The sequence below is a fragment of the Sturnira hondurensis genome, unplaced genomic scaffold (genome assembly GCF_014824575.4).
Source record: "Sturnira hondurensis isolate 20B ecotype Veracruz unplaced genomic scaffold, ASM1482457v3 Scaffold0005220, whole genome shotgun sequence".
Taxonomy (NCBI): domain Eukaryota; kingdom Metazoa; phylum Chordata; class Mammalia; order Chiroptera; family Phyllostomidae; genus Sturnira; species Sturnira hondurensis.
This window is the reverse complement of record NW_028077851.1, coordinates 8732712-8757335: the sequence shown is the minus strand read 5'-3', so window position 1 is coordinate 8757335 and position 24624 is coordinate 8732712. Positions and strand designations below refer to the sequence as shown.

At 39.2% G+C, this 24624-nt stretch overlaps 1 protein-coding gene across 2 annotated transcripts in view; it reads right to left on the bottom strand.

Annotated features, from left to right (window-relative positions):
- Positions 1-5628: 5628 nt before the first annotated feature.
- The window catches only part of MOSPD2 (motile sperm domain containing 2), a 41874-nt gene continuing 22878 nt past the window's right edge, over positions 5629-24624 (bottom strand). The window contains exons 6-15 of one of the 2 annotated variants that reach the window (XM_037046335.1): positions 24092-24152; positions 21576-21614; positions 18322-18446; positions 15163-15339; positions 14459-14571; positions 12298-12394; positions 11328-11424; positions 10884-11013; positions 8673-8775; positions 5629-8078 (exon numbers count right to left, since the gene is read on the bottom strand). In XM_037046335.1, coding sequence (XP_036902230.1) covers positions 7941-8078; positions 8673-8775; positions 10884-11013; positions 11328-11424; positions 12298-12394; positions 14459-14571; positions 15163-15339; positions 18322-18446; positions 21576-21614; positions 24092-24152 — 1080 coding nt within the window. In that variant the 3' untranslated portion in view covers positions 5629-7940. The remainder of the gene's footprint in view (positions 8079-8672; positions 8776-10883; positions 11014-11327; positions 11425-12297; positions 12395-14458; positions 14572-15162; positions 15340-18321; positions 18447-21575; positions 21615-24091; positions 24153-24624) is intronic. The other variant, XM_037046336.1, reaches the window with a different exon arrangement.

Below are 24624 nucleotides of genomic sequence, written 5' to 3'. Positions count from 1 at the left end.
ACCCTCCCCAAAATACAAATCAAATACTTTATCTGGTACCAAAATTAAAATTGGGACTCACGAAGCTATGGGTTACTAGATCCGTCTCTACTGTGGCACCTTCTTCATGAGTTTTCAGGGGGTAAATCTCACTATATTCAAGTCTACCCTAAGTATTGACTTTGGAATATAACTCCTCTATAGGACATGCCTCCACTTTCAATGACTGAGATCTTAAGCAGTTGAAAGTTCCCAGCCCAGTAACTACTGGATTTGCAAGGAAGCTTTTTTCTTTACATCAGTTTCCTCTTACCTTTCCTTTTTAGTAACTTATTAGTCAGCCACATTTAAGAAATTAAAATTACTACACTGTGTCATACTATTCTTATTGCCCCTAATAATAACCTTGTCTCTTTCCACCCTGCTAAAAGGAAGTAGCTGGAGTTACAGAGTTAGATTATTGAAAAAGTATTCCAAGCACATTTTTGACATTTACTTTATGACTGAGAGGAGTGATTTGGCATTTGACTCAAGTGGCTTAAGCACATTTGCTTCATAGTGAGTGAAAGCAGCGCAGGCCAAATTTAACTGCAAACAGTAAGGTGTCATGCATAGGATGAATCTGTATGATACCGTTAGAGTGGAGATTTGATGCAGGAAGATGGAAGAGTATTGGAACAAGAAACACAAATGATCCACTTCTTTGTTTGTTATTGTCCCAGGTCTAGCAACAGGGCACAGGCATAATATTGGGAGTTTTGAAGTTTCTTGCAGTTAGAAACAAGTATACAAATCTGAATTTGTGGGGCAACAATCAAGTCCATGCGGAACAGTTTAGGATGACTTTTACAAACTAGTGAGATTTTAAAAAAAGATTTTATTCTTTTATCTTTAGAGGGGAAGGGAAGGAGAGAAGGAGAGAAATATCAATGTATGGTTGCCTCTGGTGCGCCCCCTGCTGGGTACTGACCTGTAACCCAGGCATGTGCCCTGACTGGGAATCGAACTGCGATCGTGTGGTTCACAGGCCCGCACTCAATCCACTGAACTACACCAGCCAGGAAACTAGTGAGATTTTCAACACCCATACATATATACAGAGTTCCAGAATAACCTGACAATTTTCAGGGGAATTTTTGGAGTAATTCAAGGTGCTGGTGTTTGGTCCAGAGTATATTGGACAGTATAAATGCTGGGAATCATGATGTAAGTCTCTGTGGGGACTTTTGTCCTTTCTTATAGTTTTAAACCTTTTAAGCAGCTCCCTCCACAGAGCCTATTTATGTCTGAGAAAAGCAATGTAAACAAACTAACTGAAGTGAATGGATTATTTCAAAGGAAAAAGGAAAATTCATAAAACTTACTGTTTTTCACTAGCACTTTGTTTACAAAAGCACATAATTACTGGAAGTCCCCTTCCCCCTAGCCCACTCACTTATCATGAGAATGGTGTTGAAGGGATTTTTGTAAAGGTTTTGTTTATTTTTAGAGAGAGGGGAAGGGAAGGAGAAAGAGGATGAGAAACATCAATATGTGGTTGCCTCCCATGTGCCCCCAACTGGGGACCTGGCCTGCAACCCAGGCATGTGCCCTGACTGGGAATTGAACCTGCGATCCTTTGCTTCACAGGTCCATGCTATACCAGCCAGGCCTGAAGGGATCTTTATGATTAAATAAATGGTGAAAATAGTGCTGATATACTTCTTATTGATAGTTTATAAAAGTTTGAAGACCTGTGCATACTGAGACGTGAGACTTAACAAAGCCTACTGCAATAGAGGCATAGTGACTGGCATGCCTGTCGTTTGGTGCTGACCATGGACATTCTGGGCTACTTCCTATGCTGTGGAGGACATTTGTGAATTCCAAGCAGGAAATTAGATTGGGTAAAAAATCGGGGCCAGTCCTCTGATTCTCTGGTTCCCGGTCTGTAAAATGGAGATACAGGGTTGTGTGAGCTTGCAGGTCCCCCCAACACCATACCTAACTCTCTCCTTTTGAGGGTGGGGCCACAGGTAGTGAATGGGATGGGGTTGCACTCCCATGATTTAGGTTAGTTTATACAGCAGAAGGGATTTTTGTGTGGCAGGTGTAATTAAGGCTCCTAATCCATTACCTTGGAGTTCATCAGAAAGAGGATTGTTCTGGGTCGGCCTGACCCCACCAGGTCAGCCCTTAAATAGAATTGGGTCCTTCCTGAAAGAGATTTCAAGTAGGAACAGCCATTCTGTGAACTGATGGTGAAAGAGTTCACATAGCAAGGACCTGGCAGTGACCTTTAGGAGCCCAGAGCAATCCCTGGCTAATAGCCAGCAAGGAATTGAGGGCCTTAGTGAAATAGCCACAAGTAGAGAAATTCTGCCAACAACCCAAAGGCACTTGGCAGTGGACCGTGGATCTTTGTCCCCTTGTGGCTTCAGGGAGGATGTAGGTGGCTGACAGCTTGACTTTAGTCTTGTGCAACCTTGGGCAGAGAGTCCAGACTTGTTCAGGGTCAACCCACACACATTGTAATTTGTGTTTTAAGATGCTAAATTTGCCCTGGTTTGTTACAAGGCAACAAAAAAACTTGCATGCTCTGATTTTAGTGAGTACCGTATTTTGCCATGCAGTGTTTTTGCCCAGATTTTTGAGGGAAAAGTAAGCATGCACATTATACGTGAGTATAATGACTACATACCGTGAGTATAATAATGGGTCTCATGTATAGTGCGCACAAACATGTGGGCGTGCATTATACACACCAACATATGGTACATGACTAGACTGATGGCTGAGACTAGTAGCAGCACACCCTACTGTGTGTCCTTCTGTGGTGATGAATAAACTTCTCAGAAGGTTGATGCTGTACACCCAATTCCCCGTCAAAGAAAACAGTAAATGAACCCTTATGTTTCAAAACTTTTTCAAAGTAAGGTGTAGCTGTAGCTTAGAATACCAACACACTGATTTTCTGGCCACGGGTCTTGAGTGTGAATATTGTATTTTGTCACTTCTACATCTCCTCAGGGTTAGGGGTGTCAACCCCTCACACCATTGACAACTGGTGTATCATTTTCACTCCCTCAAAACTTAGCTACTAATAGCCTACTGTTGACTGGAAGCCTGGCAGGTAACATTCACAGTCGATGAACACACTTGTTGTGTTATATAATTACATACTATACTCTTACAATAAAGTAAGCTAGAGGAAAGAAAATGTTAAGAAAATCATGAGGACTGCCCTGGCTGGTGTAGCTCAGTGGATTGAGCACGGGCCTGCGAACCAAAGGATTGAGGTTCGATTCCCAGTCAGGGCACATGCCTGGGTTGCAGGCCAGTTCCCAGCAGGGGACACACAAGAGGCAACCATACATTGATATTTCTCTCCCTCTCTCCTTCCCTTCCCCTCTAAAGATAAATAAATAAAATTTAAAAAATCATGAGGAACAAAAAATATATTACAGCCCTGGCTGGTGTGGCTCAGTAGACTGAGTAATGACCTGTGAACTGAAGGGTCGCCGATTTGATTTCCGGTCAGGGCACAGGCCAGGCTTGCGGGCCAGGTTCCCAGTTGGGGGCACGGGATCGATGTAGCTCTGACATTGATGCTTCTCTCCCTCTCTTTCTCCCTCCTTCCCTCTCCCTGAAAATAAATAAAATCTTTAAATAGTACATTACAGTATTTGTTGAAAACATCCATGTGTAAATGGACCTGTGAAGTTGAAACCTGTGTCTGTCTTCTCTTCCACTGTTCAGTGAAGGTAAAGCTCTCCGCCCTCTCCTTTCAACACTTAAACCTATAATTTAGACATAGCAGCTCTGGTTGGTTGTAACAGACAAGTATTGGACTTGCAAAACTAGTTCAACTCTTTGCTCTGAAACCAAATGGCCATGTGACCTTGGGAAAGAAAATTACTTCTCAGGCACTTGGATTCCTTATGTGTAAAACACATCTTAGAATGCATTCCCAGAATTTTCAGGACAAACTAGTACAGTTTCAAGGACACTCAAACTCTCTTTAGAAAGAATTAAAATATGCACATATCTTGTTCCTAAGGGTCAGGGAGCTGTTCCTCTCTATTCTTGCCAGTTGAACCAATTGTCAAAAATTTTTAAAGATTTTATTTACTCTTAGAGGGGAAAGGAAGGAGGAAAACGTCAATGTGTGGTTGTCTCTTGCACGCCCCCTACTGGGGACCTGGCCCGCAACCCAGGCATGTGCCCTGACTGGGAATCAAACTGGCAACCCTTTGGCTTTCAGGTTGGTGCTCAATCCACTGTGCCATACCAGCCAGGCCCCAGTTGTCAAATATTTAAACGTGCAAGAGATCAGTCATACTTCGCATGGTAGGGGACATGATGAGTAGGGTAGAGAAGGGGAGAAAATGTTTGAACATTACAGGGAGGTCATTTTATTCACTGTAAGACAAAACTATTATGAACATGTGAATGATCCTATGGTTTATGTGATATTTTAATTGTTATGAACTCAAGGGGGAACAGTTGCAGGGAATGTTGCAAGATCAATTCCATGTGTGTGGTGTTTGGAAGGGATTGCAGTTATATGGGAAGAAAACATCTGAGCGCATCTTCCTCAGACTGGAAGGGATCCTCCTTCACAGGAGTCAAGGCAGCCGAGCGTTGCTGGGCCCTTGGGTGTGTCCCTGGGCCTAAGCAGCAGAATTAAGAGGTGTTACAAAGGCGAGGTAGGGGAGTACAAAGCAGGGTAACATTTGGAGAACTGAAGTTTGTCTTTGAATGAGGTGGAGGAAAGAGCATCAGAGCCAGGCCAACCTTTTCCAGCCCATCAAAGGTGGGCTGCTTTAATGCACTATGTCCTGTCGCGCTCACATCTGTCCCATGAAACAGTACTATGCTTATCAGATGCACTCGGGGACAAGGAAACAGTGGCCGAAAGAGGTCATTCATGTTCCCAAGTCACACAGAGAGCAAGTGGCAGACAGTCTTACGTCAGAGCCCTCCCTCCTAACCACCACTGATTGCCTCAGTCGGATCAGATGGGAGAATTTCCTTTCCGTCCTCTTGGGCCAGAAGGAGAAGGGCAGCCCTATGCCTCTGAGGTCCCATGGTGTTGTGACATCAGCATACCTTGAGCTGCTGGCGAAAATCAAGAGAGAAAGAGCTGCCGACTGTGGGAAAGTAACTGGAGCTTTCCTAGTCAGAACAGTCCCCACAGCTGTTCTGTTTCCTCAAAAACTGTCTTTTAGGGAAGGAGACCGCACTTGCCACAGTAGATGTGGTGCCTCATGTTAGGTTACTCTTGTCTTCGCAGCTCCATTTTAATTTTCTGACGGCTTTGTATCTCTACTTCTTCAGTTTAGAAGATAAACACGTCCTATTTGTTTCTAAGGAGCAATGGCTGCCCTTTGGGCCTCCCTCCTTCCCCATGGAGCCCCCAGCCCCGCCAGTCCAATGCCAAGTCCAAGGAAAGCAGAGCTTCAGTGAAGAGCAGCCAGACCTTGACCCGGGCCAGGAAGAGGGACACACTAAGGGCAGGTCACCTGGGAGTGAACATAATCGCATCTTTGGAAGCTTGCGGAGCTGTCCTTACCGAAGCAAGTCTAAAAGAAATTAATGTAATCTTGGAAAGGTCAGAGTGAGCCTAAACACTGGTTTTGAGATACTTTATGAACGAGAGGCCAGAGATTTTTCCTGATGATATTTATTTCATAAATGCAATTATTTTTCTAAAACATATTAAAATAGAAAACATGTTCTCTTGATCGATTTATACAAAGAAAATACCAATATAGTAATAAAAATACTGAAAATATATGAAAAGCACCAGAACATTAGAGAAATTACACTGACAACAATTCTAGGAATATATTTTTTGCAATAGTACAATAAAGTGCTATTAAACCCAGTCAAAATTAATGGCAAGATATAAAAAGTTATGCTATTATTATGAAATTTGAGGCTAGATTTACCAGCAATCGCATTTTTAGGCTACTCACAGATCAGACTAATGCTATCTCATGAATGTGTTCATGCAAAAATCGATTCATTTCCATCCTCAAGTGAAAACAATCTAAACTTATATGTTGGTTCTTGGTCATTTGGTCATAAAAACAGAATGATTTGATTCAAAATAAAATAATTACAGAGTACCAAAAATCATCATACAAATGTAATTAAATAAAAGGAAGACAGAATAAAATGAAATGGAAATATAGTGATTAATCAATACATGTACAGAAGTTTAGATGCCTTTGATTTTATAGTGAATTTTGTGTCATTTTGTGTAGTCACATTTAACAGACACACAAATGTTAACAAGATACATTATTAAATAAATTCAACTGCCCAGACGTTAGGGAAGAATGTGTTAGTAAGTCAATGTAATTGTTATATGAAACATTAAAGGGACAGTGTTAGGACAGTGCATTTCCAATTTTGACTAATTATTTCCTCATTTATTGGCTGAGGAACAAAAGGCGTACATTTTGGGATTACATTATATTAAAGCTAGGAATCTAACATGTAAGGGAAAGTGCTGTGCACAGACACAGAGGGGGACTATGGATTGTACTTAGGGCAGACTGCAGTCACTTTCACGTCTGGAGTTGGCAAACTGAAACAGAAAAACCCAAGTTAAGACCAAGTATCAGACCAGTGTCCTTTTAAGGTTTGATTTCATAGGCCAGTTTTGAAGGGACTCTATTATATGGTTCTTCATAACTGAGTTTTGGAATCATCAACTTCTGCAGATGAAAGCCACCAGCACTGCATTTCAGAATAAAAATAAAATCTCCAAACACGGCTCAATCAAAATGCAAAATCCATTTTACAGGCAGACTGTTTCTCTTTCATATGAAGCAGGTTTTAAATGTGAACCTGCGGGGACCGAAACCGGTCAGGTTAATGAGAACAAACTAATTCATCTGGGAACCCTCCTGGGTATTGCTGTGAAAAAGGCAGAGCATCAGGCACGCCCTTGGCCCTGGCCTGAAGGTTCTACAATTGATCATGAGTTATGTGTTTCACTCTTAAAGGGAGAACTGACACTTGATTTTTGATTTTCCCTTCCTCATAGATACTCTAGTCTTTTGTCAAGTTCCCTCTTCATGGCTGACTTTAACAAGGAGCGGAAATGGGAAAGAATTATACTGCTATGAATCTCAGACACTAACTTTCCAAAAATTTTTAGCCTAAGTCCTTTCATTTAAGAACACAGGGCGAAGATAGTGCAATAGAGGGCGATCAGGTCTTTAAATAAATGAGGCGAACAGGTCAGGGGCCAGACACAGTGCATGACATGAAAGAGTGTAACAACGAAAATCCAACTGAACTTAGCCTTCCAAATTCTACCTCATTGAGTGTTCATAAAAAAGTCCAAGGTTAATAAAAGGCAGGCTGTTACGGAAGACAGATAAGAAACAAAGGCAAAAGGTTGTTTGGCATTAAATAGTTTTACATTCCAAAAGATTATTGACTAGCATCTGGAAGTAATTCTCAAAATTACAAAGTCATGATTAAAGAAATTACTCTGCATGTTTCCCCCCAATATACATGTTCTATATACACAGTATAGAAAAGCTAGTAAGTTGGCTCAGCTCTAATAATCATGTCATAAAAAAGCAGATTACATTTTTTTGGGCTGCAACAAAGCATGTTATACTTTTCAGTTCTATATATTCACATGATAAAACTTGAGCTTTGAAAAGTCTTCAAATCAAAAGGAAAAAATAAGTTAGATCTAAACAATGAATTTACACAATGAATAGGCCTTTATCTGTTTTACTAACTAGCTATATACTCTTATCAGTTTCTTCAGTGTTTCTTTATTTTACCAGTTGATTTTCAAGACATGTATCTGTTCCCCTCTAAACTGCCACACATTTCCTTTTAGGAAGCACAGGTATGTGACACTGTTAGTAGCGTGGTGAAGGGCTGGGCCTCACTTCTTCCAACTAATGGATGAAAGAGCCACACGTTCCCTACCGAGCACCACTTCTTTAACTGTACAACAAATAGGAGAGAGAGACGACAAAAGCAAGCAAGAGCACTGTTAAGGAAAGCAGCAGCTGCTGGAACCAGATACAACGCTGAACTTGGTCTTCAAGCTTCCTATTGCTTTCTAGTAAACGATTGAGCTAAACAGGGAAAAAAGGATGAAAAGATTTTTATCAGTCAACTGTACATTAATCACGTGAATAACAAACAGGAGTATAAGAAACCCACACATTTACAGGATGGGGTCCATCTACTCTGAAGGCTGGTAGCTGGAAATGCAGTGAGGAATTAGATTCGTCTGGCGAACAGATGCACATCTGCTGACTTGCATTTTGAAAAGATCTAATTTTTAGTTGAGAAAGGAGCAAAGCAATCACTTCCTGGAAGTACCAAAACCAGCTACTGAAAGGAGAGCCTTTCACCCTCCTCCTTTTTTGAATTGAAATGCACTACGTGGTACCTTTTCCATGAGTTTGGATTCTCTGATTCCTCCCCAAAGCACCATGCGCTTTGCAACATGGTTCCTAGTTCAAATGAAAATGGCCAGAGTCTTAAAAATGTTGGATCTCCAAAAGTAACTCACAGCTTACCATTTCCGATCTGGCGTCCCTTCACAAAGAAGAGGGCATTTCTGCTGTGCCTATGCCAGAGGTTGTCCTTACGGCAGTGGGGAAGATGGATTTCTACTGTTAACTAGCATTAACGACACTGTATGAGGAAGAACAAGCACTTACTTGTAGACACATATCTTCACTGGTTTTATCTGACACGTTAAAAGCACCGTCTTTCAAGGTGAGAGTGTTTGGTTTATTGTTTTCAACAATGTGGCATCTTAATCTGTGACAATCCAAAGGAAACATAACTTTTTAAAATTTGTAATAAAAAAAAAGTAAACTATAGAATAGAACAAAAAACCCATAAGAAGTATATGTAACAAAGGTGAAAATACTCATTCCTCCCCCCAGATTCAGCTAAGGTGGCAGCTCAGTGTGTATTTTTATCTTTGAAATGGACAGAATTCACCACCCCAAAATGTTTTGAGCTGTTTTTTAATAAAGAAACAGCAGACACCGGAAAAGCTCTGAAAACCAGGAAGTTCCCCTTTTGTAAGAGTTACATTTATAAGGGCAGTGCCCATTTTTAAGGGTCTCTCCCTCCCTGTACCAGAAAGAAGACTAAATCTCTAGAAATTCTTATCACTGGAGAAAGCACTGACCCAAATCTACCTAACAACCTGACTCTTGTCTGCTATGCTTTCCTTGATAACCCACCACCACTGGCTCCTTTACCCTAGCATGTGTTTATCTTTAGCTGGAGATGGTACTGAAGGTGGGAGCTTGGGCCATTTGGGGGAGTTTTACTGTTTCTGGGTCCCTCCCATGCATATAGGATGATATACACGTTTTAAACTTCTGTTTTTCTCCTGTTGTCTGTCTTTGACTGGTGGGGAGGAGACTCAGCCAAGAAGGTTGAAGGGTAAAGCAAAATCATGTTCCCTTCTCTACAGTTTGGTGAGTGACTATGGGACCTGCTCAGATGCCGCACTGGCCGGGAGCCTGCAGGCTGGATCCTGGAAAGCCAGCAGAAGCCGGTGAAGGGGTAAGAATTCTCACCCAAGTCACCTCTCCCAGATGTCACTCTAATGCCAGGCTGAGAGCGGAAGGTCCTTGTGCCCTCCTTTCAACTTTAGATTAGAAAGAGAAATATTTGTGCGAACTAGTTCCTGGGGTCCAGTGATTTCAGTAGAGATTTTTGTTGAGTGCTCCTGTTTTTTACCGATCCATTTTCTGGCAGGAAAATGGTGAGTACCCAGGAGTCACCATTTTCCTTTCATTTGTCAGAAGGAGAAGAACCATAGGCATAATGAGGTGTTCCTTTGGTCTAGTTCTATGTCTGGAGACCTTGGCTTTGGGACCAGAAAGAATATTTTCTCTGGAGAGATACATGCATGTGGCAGCCAGCTGAGTAGCTCGGAGATCCAAGACATAAAGTGACAAACAGCTTCCTTTTTTGTCTGACTGTGCCAGTTCCAAGGGAGTTTGTCACCAGAGGTCCCAGTCCATAAGGACCTTTGTCGTTTCACCCTTCCTCGTCTTGTAAGTGCTGGAAAAGGCCCCCTCCAGTGAGCAGCCGCCTCGTGCAGATTAGCGAGTCTGTGACTGGAGGCATCTCACTTTCTTGTGGGAAACTGGAGACATGTTTGCACTAGACTGGTTTTGAACTTTCTGATCTTGTGAGGACTGTGTTTGTTGATTGCTCTTTTGGGATACCTCCTGCATCCATGTTCAAGCCATAAAAAGGCTCACTGGTGTGAGTTGCTATTGAGATTAATGTGAGAGCCTACTCATCAATGGCAGGTGATAGATCCTTTCAATTGGAAAATCTTCTATGTTTGGAAAACATTTTTGGAGTGCTCTCATCCCAGACAATTGTCTTGCTGTGTCTATGGGAGGACCACCCTGAAAGGAGGACAGAGGGATATGGTGACGTCCCTAGCATTGGGGACTTCCTTAGCAAGATGAAATTACAAGGCTCTTCTCACCTCCGCTTTCACAAGGAGTCTGCCCAATTTGGAGAAGAGTTAGGAAGATCAGTGCTCACTCTATCCCTACCCACGGGGCCCTTGATGGGCTGCTGAGTCATATTCTTCCCACCCATGACTGTACTGCAGTTACCAGACAGGATCTGTGTTGTGACACATCCAGATTCTTGCACTGGGCCTGAAAGCCAACGTCTGCTGTCAGCAACCACCTCGAGAAACTCCAGGTCTCATTCCCGGAAGAGAATGAAACTCACTCCCACAGCCTCGCAGAACTCAGCCCCCACTACATGCCTCGGTGTCTGCCGAACTCCAGAAGGAAACTACGCCTGCCTAGCCCGTGTAGGCACAGTTCTCTCTCTGATCCTTCCCAGTGCATTGGAATGCCCGTGAGTAGACACCATACCTGTGCTCCATCACTTTGTTTCTGGGGACTTCTTTCCAGAACTGAGTCAATTCCGCCGGGCCCGTGCCAGACGACTGCTCCATTTCTGCAGCCATTATCAGAAACCGGTCTTGGGCAGACACAGTTAAACCTGCATTCCAAAAGGGCGGCTTATTACGTAAACAGGAATCTTGACAATGGATTAGATATGTGGCCTGAGGCAGTATTCTCGAAAAAAATGAAAGATAAGGCTATGGAACTACATTAACAAAAAGTTCTAAAAAGGAGGACTTCCTTTTTGAGGTTTGATTTCAGCTGGCATCCGTTTCAACAATTTTACTGGTTCAAGAACAATGAAAGCTTATTTAATGGTAGGAAGGACTTCAGAGACCGTTCGCCTATCTCCTTTTACACGTGGGAAAATAAAGTCTACAGTGCAGTGGCTCCCGTCACATGACAACTCACCCCCGTGGGGAGACACAACGATATCCACTGATGCGCCAGGGTCACAGTTGCTGTTGCTCGGCTTGACTCTGTATTTTTCTGGAGCAGTTGTTCGCACCTGTGCATAAACACAGGAGTCACATGGTAACCTTGATGCTTCTGGAGAAAAATGGCTTAAAAAGGACTTTTAACAAAACCAGCAGTTAATAATCACCAAAACTAATAAACTTTGGTGATTATACTCAGAATGTATTTTTCCCTGCCACTAGGAAAAAAGTGTCTCAAGCTCATTAAAGAATATTTACTCGTTTTTTAAGGCCAATTGTCACTTATCCTTCCTCTTAAATAAAATAATTACTCTGTATCTGTTAAATAGCATCTGCTAAGCACATGAATTTCATAAGGCAAATTGAAAGAACTGTACATGTTACAATACTGTACAGAAATTTAAAAAACAGCAGATAATTAAATGTATCCAGACATCCTAGTGGTTAAATTTAAATTCAATGGATGATTTAAGGAAGCGACGCCTATAATATGGGGTGGTGGCGGACTCAGTCTTCTTAAAAGTGATGCTCAGTATCAGGTGAGTACCCAGTATAAACCAGTACTCCTGAATATGCTACACTGGGAAGAAAATGCATATTTGATTTTACAGTTTTATTTTTTACTGTTAATTAAGAATGATTCATGTAGTGAAGAATGATTTTCCTTGGGTTTCTTACTTACAACAAATGTTAAACCCTGGGATTAATGTATGCATTAGCCTATTACTGCAAATAAAATGTTAAAATATAGACCCCAGGAAAAATTTCAGATACGCTATACCACATAGGTAGAAGAACTAGAAGGCAATATAACATGCCTAAAAAGACTATAAATGAAACCACTGTGCAAGTTCAAAATGATCAACCTCTCAATGAAAATGTCTAAAAATCACTCCCCATGTCAAATTTTCACACATACTTTATCCCACCTTTCAGAAATGTACCTTAAACGCCACTACGTTTTTGGTTACATTTGTCAACACTATTAAAGTTTTCTTCTCTCCAGATTCTGCACTTCCAAAGTACAGTTCTTCAGCTGGGCTAAGTGATGAAAACAACATAAGGCATTTGTATTACTCAGAGTACACAACGACCCTAATGTAGCTTGAAGAAAAACATTTGGTTAATATCTTATGCACATTTGTATAAAGACATTTCATCAAAAAAGACAAGATTACAAAATAATTATCTAATGTATTTTGTATTTGAATCTTACTGAGTCAATGTAGGGTATTTAAAAAGTCCTAGGTTTTTTCCAAGATCAAAAGCAAAATAAGAAGAAGCAGAGAGAAAGAGAACTAGGAAGATTATGCATTAGTCCCATAATTAGCTCCAACCTAAGGTACATTTGCTTAAACTCTTTAGGTTATAGATAATAATCAAAGCAGAGAGAATTGCTGCTTTAGCTCCATCTAATTACAAAGAGATTACAATGGGCCATATTTTGATACACCAACTGAGAACAGCATAATTTAAGAAGAAAGATCATTAGAGATGTATTCAAGGAACAGAATCATTTCTTACTAATACGGGCTTTTTCTTTGTAATGGGGAAGAAGAAAAACAGGTAAAAAAATCTGGGGTGAAAAGTGCAGGAAGAACTTGTCAAACAGTAAAAGCAGTGTGTCTCAAAATGCAAATTTTACTATTCTTGACCACTGTAATGCCCGTGACCTAAAATGAAAACAATAAAGACTTCAGCGAAGTTTGTTTAGTTTAGTTAAACACTGGCCAAATTGCATCAGGTGCCTGCAAACAATGGGGAATGTTTTTGTTTTTAGATAAAAGGGTGGATTCGTCATATAGCTCTGCAATGTGCTCCTATCAGAGATGTTTACTCATCTAGAGAATGTACATTTTCAAGGAAGCGCTCTCCCAGGAGGGCTTTGCCCAGCTTTGGACAGGTCAGTAAAAATGAGAAGGGTTGCTGGGTTTTCTTTTCGGACTTGATCTGAAATGTGCCGCGGAAAGATAGGGTGGTTTTGGATTTCAGAACCGCTCTCAGTAACCGTGAGAAGCTCCAGGGAGGCAGACCCAGGCTGGGTCCTCAGGCGTGTGTAGAGGTGCTACGACTTCCCTGGGGCAGAGGCAGAGAATGGCAGAGCCCCAATTTCTATTTTGGCTTTCTCCCTACCAAGCTCTTCTGGCCCTACCTTGATATTTATAAACCGGGACCTACATTTTTGACAGGCCTCCGGTGAAAAAACAGGAACTTCCAAACCAGCTGAAGGACACATGGGGAAGAAACTCCCAAGAGGGAAAATGGCAAAGAAAAACCACGGAAAACAGAACATGCATGTGCATTTCAGCTTCTCTCCCCCCAACCCTTTCTCCCTCTTTCTCCTTCGCTCTCTCCCCCACACAACAAACCCAAATGTAACAGTAATCAAAACATGTAACACACTAATCTTCTCAATTAGACAGACTTAGATTCAGTTTTTAAAACTTTGGCCATATTCATAACAGACACACCTAAAACAGTTACTCAGAAGGTTTCAAGTACAGGCAAAGGAAATGATATAGTAGCTCCTCATTAAAGAAGGATGGTGGGGCAATATTAACATAAGGCTAGATAGATTTACCAACCAAACGCATCATTAGTGAGAAAGAGCTCTTTACATCATGATAAAGAAACAATCCTGCATCTTTTGAATTGTATAACCTAGAAACAGAAGTAGAGATGAGCTAAAATTTGGCCGCAGGAAAAAAAAAAAACACCTATTTTTCTGATCCAGCTTTTGGAAAGTCAAATGGATAAATACCTACATTTCAGTGTTGTTTCTGGCATCTTTGAACTTGTGCAAGTCTAACAGTATCAGTAAACCGAGAAAAATACATGCCATTCACATTAACTGCTAATATATGAATATTCACTTTTATTACCTGATAAGGTATGAGGGCCTTTTAAACACACTCAATGGAATAAATAACAGAAAGGTAGCTAAAAATATCCACGATACCTGGAAACTAAAGTAAGTCTTCAATAACCCTTAATTTTGTATTTCTCCCGTTTCAAAAACAGTACAGAAGTTTCTTTACTTTGCAGTTTCCCTCGAGATGGTGAAAATGTTACGAAAGCAGAGTTAATAAAATCTCCCACTAATACCTGATGTGTAGTAAGGGCCCTTTAAACACACTCAATGGTTTCTTGAAAGCTTTTATCTTGGAATCAACTTTTTCATTTTCTTCTGCTTTGGAAGTAGGCTCACTTAGGTTTACCTAAAGACAAAAGAAATTATGAAGAAAGAAAAGAGAAAGAAATTTAGTTTCATACTTGACGGTTGGGTAGGTCATTAGGACGAAAGTACACATTATATTGAATCCATCCAGATTATAACCTTTAACATAGCTTTATTGTAACTCAATTATATATTTAATATATATTAACTTTATATCAACATAATTGAGCGCCTACTCTAAATGTCACTGTGGAAAATATAACATGGTTTCTCCTTCCCCTTAAGAGTCTTTCAATTTATTGTAAATGATAATGTATTTATCTGTCAAGGCCCCAATGACAACATGACAACTAAGTGCTTTTTAAAATATGAAACAAGAAGCAGATCTAGGCAACATTTTAATGACTTTTATTTCAGATAAAGAGAAATATTTTAGAAGAAACAATTCCTTCCAGGTGCATTTTGCCCATTTTCATACAAAAATGGAATCAGCCCATCTGATCCCTCTTTCTTTTTACACGCAAAGAGGCAGAAGGACAGATGGGTAAGTGAATTACCTCCAATCACACGGCAGGCTATTAGAACTGGGGCTAGGTTACAGTTTTTGACTCAACTTTATTCTTAAAGTCACCTTTTTCAGAAGTGACGTTTGTTCCTCATTGGAAATTGTTTCCAAGGTGTCTTTGCCATCACTTTCTATGTCTTCCTTACTTGAAGCTTCATCCTCACTGGCAATAGGCCCGTTTTCACACAATGGTGTCTGAAAGTCATCATCTACTAGTGGTGGGTAGCTGTACTTGAAAGGATCCTAGAAGAAAAGAATTTTAGGATCAGCCTGCTAAAGGGTGGGCAGAAAAACAATGGTCTCAGTAAAACTGAAATCCAGTCCTTTAGCCAAGAAAACAGACTGAATTGGACAGTGAGACTTAAACCAAACCAAAAGGGAAAAAGTAATCAGCGGTGTGGGACAACTGGCCGGCCATCTGTGAAAACAACCAAGCTGGATCTTTAGCTCACTCTTTACACCAAAAAGAATTTCAGATGGATGAAAGCTTTAAGCGTGCTTGCAAATGTGTGAATTTTAAACCTATATAAGGTCCAGAACAACACACAGGAGGATTAAGAAAGAAAAATGCAACCTGCCCTGGCTGGTGTGGCTCAACGTATTGAATGTCAGCCTGTGAACCTAAGGATCGCCAGTTCGATTCCCAGTCAGGGCACATGCCTGGGGTGCAGGCCAGGTCCTCAGTGGAGGGGCACGCGAGAAGCAACCACACATTGATGGTTCTCTCCCCCTCCTTCTTCCTTCCTTCCCCTCTCTAAAAATAAATACAATCTTTTAAAAAATAAAAACAAAAACCTAAGCAGGGACAGCCTTTCTAAGCATAGCACAAAACCTAGAAAGCATGCAAATATTGATAAAAATTGGGCACATTTTCCTAAAAAGGCCATAAACTGAGGAAATATGCACCACACATACTAGAAACAAAAGACAGCTTTTGTTAATATACACAAATCAACAAGGAAAGAATAATGCAACACAACAAGGAATATAGGAATGATACAGTTCATTGAAACAATAAAGACTGCCTTTTAAATCATTAAAACATGCTCAGCATCACTCACAACAAAAGAAATGCAAATCAATACTGTAATGAAATATTTTCCACCTGAGACTGTCAAACATGAGAATACACAGTGTTGGCAAGAATGCAGTTCCAGCCTTTTCATGTGTTATTGGTAAATGCACACAATCTCTTTAAGAGGGAAATTGGCAACAGTAATGAAAATTAAACACTAAATATACCCACTGACCTGATGATTGTACTTCTAGACATATACCTGTGCACCTGTGTACCAAGAGTTATTTACAAGATAATTAGTGCAGCACTATTAGTAATGGCAAAAGATTAGAAAATAAGTAATGTACTTTCAAGAGAGAATTGATTAAATAAGTTATGTTACATCTACACAGTGGAATGTCCTGCAAGGGCTTAATGAATCAGGTTGAGCTCTGTGAATCAATATGGTATAAGCTAGCCCTGGCTGGCGTAGCTCAGTGGATTGAGCACGGGCCTGCGAACCAAAGGATCGAGGTTCGATTCCCAGTCAGGGCATATGCCTGGGTTGCAGGCCAGTTCCCAGCAGGGGTCTCACGAGAGGCAATCATACATTGATATTTCTCTCCCTCTCTCTTTCCCTTCCCTTCTAAAGATAAATAATATCTAAAAAAATAAATAAATAAAATTATTTAAAAAAATATGGTATAAGCTAAAAATAAATGCTCCAAAAACACAACATTCTATACATGGTATGGGACCACTGTGTGAAACAGTACAATGGAAGAGTGTTTCTGGGTGGAGTGAGCGCTCGGAGACAGTGCAGCCTCCAGACAAAAGCAGTGGGTGGCAACCTGGGGAGGAAGATGTGCTTTTCACTGCCATGTTACACTTTCCCGTCTTTGGTATTGTTTGCTGTTTTTTTTAAAAAATTATGTACAACTAATACTTTCTGAAAAACAAAAAAAAAATCCCTGAAAATATAGTAGTTCTAACTACAATTTTTACTACAATCCTGAAGAAATACACCACTTATATCAGAGAAGGGAAACAAAATAACCTTTTATACCTCTACAAATAAAAATAAATTTTACTAAATGCTATCAATTTTAAGATATAACAATTTTATGGGAAAACCGTAAAAATGGCCAATCAATCAAAGCACCGTTTGAACTAAGGGTAGTATTTGAAATGAAGCATACACTGGTTCTTCTAGGTTAAAATATGACTAATGCTTCAGGAGCAGGAAAGCAGCAAACTTCAAATTAAAGATATTAGTTCAAGTTTTTTAAAAATCAAAGGTAACAAAGGACATACCAGCTTTTCATCTCGCTATCCCCTTGGTTCTGGTTGAGTACAATTTTGCCAGGAAGGCAATAAACAAGGTAGATTATAAAAATCAAATAAAAATATTATTAATCAAGCTAACCCAAAGCATAACAATTCTATAGGTTTCACAATATATAAAGTCATATATCATGTTTCACTCTTACACAGTCTTAAGAATTTAACACATACCTATTTACTCCTAGTCTCTTATTTGTAAGTAGTGAAATAATTTCTAAAACAGTTGAGAGTATATATTATCTTTTAAATTAAAAAAAGATTGTCCAATAGTAAACAATTGGAAGCAAACCAAAGACACATCAAAAGGAAACCAAATACCTAATGGTCATTAATGAAATAATTTATGGTTTATCTCTAGACACTGGATACTACGCAGCCGGGAATAAGAGTAAGGACTGCGTGTTGCATATGGATTTGGAAGGATCTGTGAGACATGTCTGTAGAGCAAAAAGCAGGATACACAATAGTACTGAAACTTACTACTTGTTAAAAAGTGATGGGTAGAAGGAAGGATTACATATACATTCTATCAGCTTATACATATATTACATATACTCGACAGTTGTTTATACAGGCACTAGAGATCCCTTCCTGGAAAGAAATATAAGAAGGGGAACTGGGGTGGGGAACAGGGTGGTTGGGATAGCAGCAGATTTACTGAATACTTCTTTTTACGGAACACTTTTCAGGTTAGAAGCATTCAAAAATAGCAATCCAACAACTGGAAAACTTGAAAAGTGTAACCCTGCTTGCTATTTTGGGGGATCTGTGATCTTTCTTTGGATGTTATGACATTGCTTTCCCTTTTTCCCTGAGGCAAGAATACAGCCTAACGTGCATGGCCCAGTCTTATTTTAGAGACAAGTTTCAAGTGCTATACTTACAGTTCCACCCATGTGGGGAGGCAGGTATTCTACACTGACATAGTCTTGGACTTCATTTTTACTTGTAAACTTCAACAAACTCACTGCTTCTGGGCCAAGCCAGGATTTCACAATTCTGAAAGCAGCTGAAGAAAAAACAGTCACTTTATTAAATCTTTTCATTCTTTCTCAGTTAATTTACTGTTGGTACTAAACCAGGTCTTCAGTGTGGGCTAAAATTTGTTAATGTGGTTTGACATGAATTTCTTTAATGACTCATGTTGAGCATCTCGTCATGTGTTCACTTCCATTAGCATATCTTCTTTGGAAAAATGTCTATTCAAATCTTTCAACCCTTTTGATTGGGTCATTTGTCTTTTTATTGTTGCACTGTAAAAGTTATTTATATACTACAAACAGAAGTCCCTTATCAAATATATGATCCATAAAGACTTTTATTTCATTCTGAGAACTATGTTTTCACCTTCTTGATGGTATTCTTTGGAGCACACAAGTTTTAAATTTTAACGAAGTCCAAAATGTATCTATTTTTTTTCTTTTGTCACTTATGGTTTTTTTGGTGCCATATGTAAGAAACCACTGCCTCAACTAAGGTCATAAAGATTTACTCCTATGGTTTATTATAAGGGTTTTGTAGTTTTAACTCCTATATTGAATTTTTGTATATGATGGGAGGTCCAACTTCAATCTTTTGAATGGAAATGTTCGGTTGTCCCAGTGTTAAAAAGACTATTGTTCCCTCCACTGAACTGTCTTGGCACCACTGTGAAAAAATCAATTAACCATAACTGTCAGAGTGTCTTCTTGGACTCTCAATTCTATTTTGTTTATGTATCTATCCTTATGTCCATACCATGACATCGTCATCACTATAGCGTTGTAATGAGTTTTGAAATCAAGAGTGTGAGTCCTCCAGTTTCTTTGTTCTTTTTCAAGATGATTTTTACCACTCTGAATCCCTTGCATTTCTATTTCAATTTAAGGACAAGCTTGTCAGTTTGTTAAAAAAAAAAGTCAGCTGGGACTCTGACATGGACTGCATTGAATATGTTGATCATTTCAGAAAGTACTGTCATCTTAAAAATATTAGGTCTTCCAATCCCTGAATAAGAGGTGCCTGGTTACCTAAATCTTGAATTTCCTTCAATGGTGTTTCGTAATTTTCAGTGTCTAAGTCTTGGACTCTTTTTACTACTTTTATTTCTACTACTTTTATTTCTAAGTATTTCATCCTTTGTGATACTATTATAAATTGAATTGTTTTCTTAATTGCTCTTTTGGATTATTCATTGTGAGTGTATAGAAATACAATGGATTTTTTGTATTGACTTTGTGCCACCTTGCTGAACTTGCTGATTACTTGTAAGTTATTTTTTTTGTTTCTATTCCTTGAAATGTTGCATACAGAAGATTATGTGACCTGCAAATATGGTCAGCATTACTCCATGTTAGCTCTGGGATTTCATAAATGCAGGTCTCATAAAGATGCCTTTTATCAGGCTGAAGACATTGTCTCCTGTGTAGCGAAGAATTAACCTTTTCCCAAGAAACGTCTGGCCTTTGTCTTCGGCTGCTGGGAGATAATCTTCATGCCTTTCAGCAGTATCTTTGTTTGTCTGGGGACCTTGGGTCACACTGGAACAATACAACTCAGGGTGGGGACTTTGTGTCACACAGAATCAGTAGAACCCTAGGGATACTGGAGACTGAGATAAGCCTTTGTGCTAAATCAGCAGGGCCTGTGTAATGAAACCCCATGAAAACTGGGAACACTGTGGTTTGGGTGATCTTCCCTGGCTGGCAACACTCGATGGGCGCTGCCACATGGATGCTGGACAATGACCTTGCTCCACATTTGGTACTCACCTGGATGCCACTGTTTTTCTTTCCCCTAATTTAAATCTGAATCCTATCTCGGTAATCAGCTGTAACTGTGAGTATAACAGCTGTCATTGAGTTCCGTAAGTCATTCTGGTAAACCTGAGTGAGAGTGGTTTGGAACCCCCTGAACGTACAATTGGTGTCACAAGTGAAGGTAGTAGCCCAGGGTGGAGCACTGTGGTCCCCCTAACTTCACAATTGTTTCAACTATTTGTGCTTTCTATTCCTACTTTCTTGAGTGTGTTTGTCATGGGACTGTGCTGAATTTTTTGAAATGCTTTCTTCTGTGTCTGTGGAGATAATCATGTGGTCCCCCCCCCCCTTCAGCGTATGAATATGTTGGATAACATTGATTTTCTTACGTTGAACTGATTTTGCATTCCTGAGATAAATCCATCTTGGTCATGGTGTGGAATCCCTTTTATATTGCTAGAATCAGTTTGATAGTACTTTATTGAGGGTTGGTCCATCTGTAGTCATAAGGGGTACTGGTCTGTAGTTGTCCTGTGATGTATGTTATTAGGGATATACTTGCTCATTAAATGAATTAGGAATTGTTCCTCTTCTGTTTTTTTTTTTTTTTTTTGGAAGAATTTACAAAGGATTGGTGTTGCTTCTTCTTTGCGTGTTTGGTACAATTGACTAGTGAAGCCATTTGGTCCTGGGCTTTTCTCTGTGAGAAGTTTTTTGATTACTAGTGTTTTTTAGTAGTTTCAAAATTTTTATCAAAAAATACACAGTCAAACCTCGGTTCTCGAACCTCTCCCATCTCAATTCAGTTCTCGACCAAGTTGTGCACGGAAAACATGTTTCGGTTGTTATACAAAACTTCAGTTCTCGACCTGACAACCCTTTCATGCGGATACAGTATTTCTAATGGGGAAAAAAATGATCCGGTTTTCAAACAAATTGATTCTCTAACAGCCTTCCGGAACAAATTAAGTTCAAGAATTGAGGTTCCGCTTATTATAACCATCATAAGGGCTATGCGACTACAGAGATTTGAAGCAAATTTCAGATTCATCCTACCTTCATCCTCAACATCTGAAGCTCATGAGAAAACCTAGCCAAGGCCTGTATTCTTGGAAATACCCCATCTGTGGGCACCAGACTGAGGCTTCTGACTATAGTTTTGCTTGCGTGGTTCAACCTCCTGAGGCTATTTTTAGGGAAGACCAGTGGTGTCCCCATGAGCTGAGAGTTAGCCCAATTTGCTTAGGAACAGCCTTTGAGTGTTTCAGCTCTAGTCTCTTAAGAGTATACACCAAGAAAAATACAAAGTTTTTTTAAACAACCATACAAATGTGGCTAAATTGGCTAAGACAAAAGGAAACCAGACATTTTCTTTGAGAAAGTATAAGTAATATACTCACCATTCATGATCCAAGGCATATCAAAGATCACTATTTTTGCTGAAAGATGAAAAAATTCATTAATTGTGACTTAGTACCACTATAGTAGTATCACTTACACCTGACCTAGAAAAAATGATGATCTAAATGTAAGTGGGTAAATGGAGTCTTTGGATCTGGCATGTCATATTATGCTGAAGTTCACTGAACTTCAAAACAAGTTCAACTCTAATTTATACTTTCAATGATCATTTTCTAGAGATTTTTAAACCACTCTCACAGTTGCTGCCACCATTTTAATAAATCATTATGTTTTAAGAAAAAAATTATTTCCACTTTTCTTAATATTGTAAGTTTCAGGAAGCCAATCATTCCAAAGTTTATGGAGTATTATTTGCATACTTTAAAAAAAGATTTTAGCCCTGGCTGGTGTAGCTCAGTGGACTGGGTGTGAGCTGCGAACCAAAGGGTCGCGGGTTTGATTCCCAGTCAAGGCACATGTGTGGGTTGCAGGCCAGGTCCCCGGTGGGGGCCACATGGGAGGCAACCACACATTGATGTTTCTCTCTCTCTTTCTCCCTCCCTTCTCCTCTCTCTAAAAATAAATTAAATTAAAAATTTATTTATTTATTTTTAGAGAGAGGGGAAGAGAAGAAGGGAGAGCGGGGGGAAAAAGCATCGATCTGCAAGATACATCGACTGGTTGCCTCTGCACGCCCCCAACTAGGCACCTGGTCCACAACCCAGGCACGTGTCCTGACCGGGAATCGAACCAGTGACCTTTCCATTCACAGGCTGGTGCTCAGTCCACTGAGTCACAACAGCCAGGCCACTCTTTGCACACTTTGATGAAGATACTAAACAGCCCTATTGTGAGAAAGAATCAGAAAACACAAAGGGGATTTTGATATCCAATTTATTCGTATATTTCAGAAGAATTAAAGTGTAATTTCATTCTTCTCTTAGCAGAGAACTTGCAAGAATGATTATATTACTGTAGGACAGTAAAACACATGTAAAGAACAAGGTATCTGCAATGAGGTACCCTGGTACTTAATACTTGAGTCTTCATCTGAGATATGTGTAAAAAGATTTGGACTCAGGATATTAAGAAATAATACTTATATTTCATGACAGACTTTGAAACATAACCAATTTAAGCTGCTACAAGATTCAGTGTCTGCAAAATCACATTATATAAGTAGAATATATACATTTTCTCTAATTAACTGGAATGAATAAATAGTAATGTAATCCATTTTTGCATTGAGCCATGAATTTATTAATAGGTTTCTCAAAAAAATCTTGGATGTGTTTTATGAGGTAATACTAATAATACTATTTATAAATGGCTCTTCACAAACTCCGTTAGACAGTCCAATAAAGATGTGAACATTTTACTTCATTTTGTACATAAGAGAAGCAAGCTAATAATGTGAGGTGCTGATTCCCTAGTGACCACTGACTGGCACTGCTCAGCAAGCGTTAATGAACCAGGGGACATGCTAGATGCAGGAAGAATTCAGATCCCACAGGTTCCCCAAAGCAGACATTGTCTTTTCCTGAAAACATTCATGACTACTCTCTCTGAAGACACAACAGCCAAGGTTTTGAAGATATGAGACAAGAAATAAATGGGCTAATGGGTGTATGACGGTTCTTGTCTGTTCTGCACTTCATGTTAATGATACTGCAAAAGCATGCTACAGTAAGATAACTTGGGGATTTTATGCTGTAGTATTCCCTGAGTCACTAGTCCTAAAAGACCCTGTTTGTGGTATCTGCCAGGGTGTGCCCAGGCGGACCTGAGAGTTTTCATTTGCTGACGCCCCTGTTGCCTCTCTCTTGTCTTTTTGTATTCAACCCACTGAGCTTAAAAATATTTGACTATTTATGTGGGAAGGCATCTTCATTTCTCCAAAGGAAAACCATCATATAAATCCAATAAATCAAAAATTAGCAAGATTTAAGAGTTCTTCATTCAGGCAATTAATGATGTAATCACAATTAAAACCAAACTCCAAATGCCAGATTCAAACATAGTACAGTTTAGTTAAGTGTTTACTCAATGACAATTTGTAAATAGCAATTAGTACCACAATGTACTGTATGTATGACTAGAGCTTATCACAGTCCATGTTATCTGTTGCTTATCTGTTCCCAATACGTAGGAAGTTCTATATAGTAAATATTTAAAGGAATTGTTTCAATTGAAAGATGACTAAAATTGGGAGAATCTTGGAAATAAATGTGTGTTTTTATGTTCCTATATGTGTGCATACATGTATATATGTATGTATGTATACATGTAATAGGATGCTATATGTACAGTTTAGAACTTAAACTCTTAAGAACAATGATTATTTATGAAAAAATTTCCCTCTATCTGCTACAACATGAGCTTAAACTTCTATGAACACATTTCAGCCCTTCATCAGAAAACAATGTTTCAGCTATTAAAGTCTGTAATACACAAATCTCACATATTGTTTACAGTTTCTACATTCCATATTTCTACAGAGGAATAAGTTACTTACAGAGGTATTTAGGATAATAAATCTTAAAGCAGTTGATGATAAAGCGTACAAAATCCATGTCCTAAAAGAAATTATACATTTAAATCTTTAAGACTGGTCCACATTAGAGAATTTTAAACTGTACATTTCTAAAGGTGATAAATTATTAAATACAAATGAGACAATTATTAAATTCTTTAAAAATAAGCTTATATATATATATATATATTCCCAAGAACTAAGGTTTTAAGTCATTAAGGTACTTATAATAATTAGTCCTAAAATTGAGTTAAAAATCAGAATGTTAAATATTATTCATTTTACCTCAAACTACTTAGATACTTCAGGCTGCTAAGGTAGCATGGCATTATAAAATCATCTAAAAGCAATTACCCTAGAGAAATTCTGAAAAACTGTTGAACAGTTAAAGAATGATTGAAAATGGTATAGTTTACAACCTGACTACTTGGGATAACAATACATATGTACATAAATTATGCTATATTTGCTTTTTAAAGCTAATTTCTATACCTCATAATAGCTTCAATAAAATA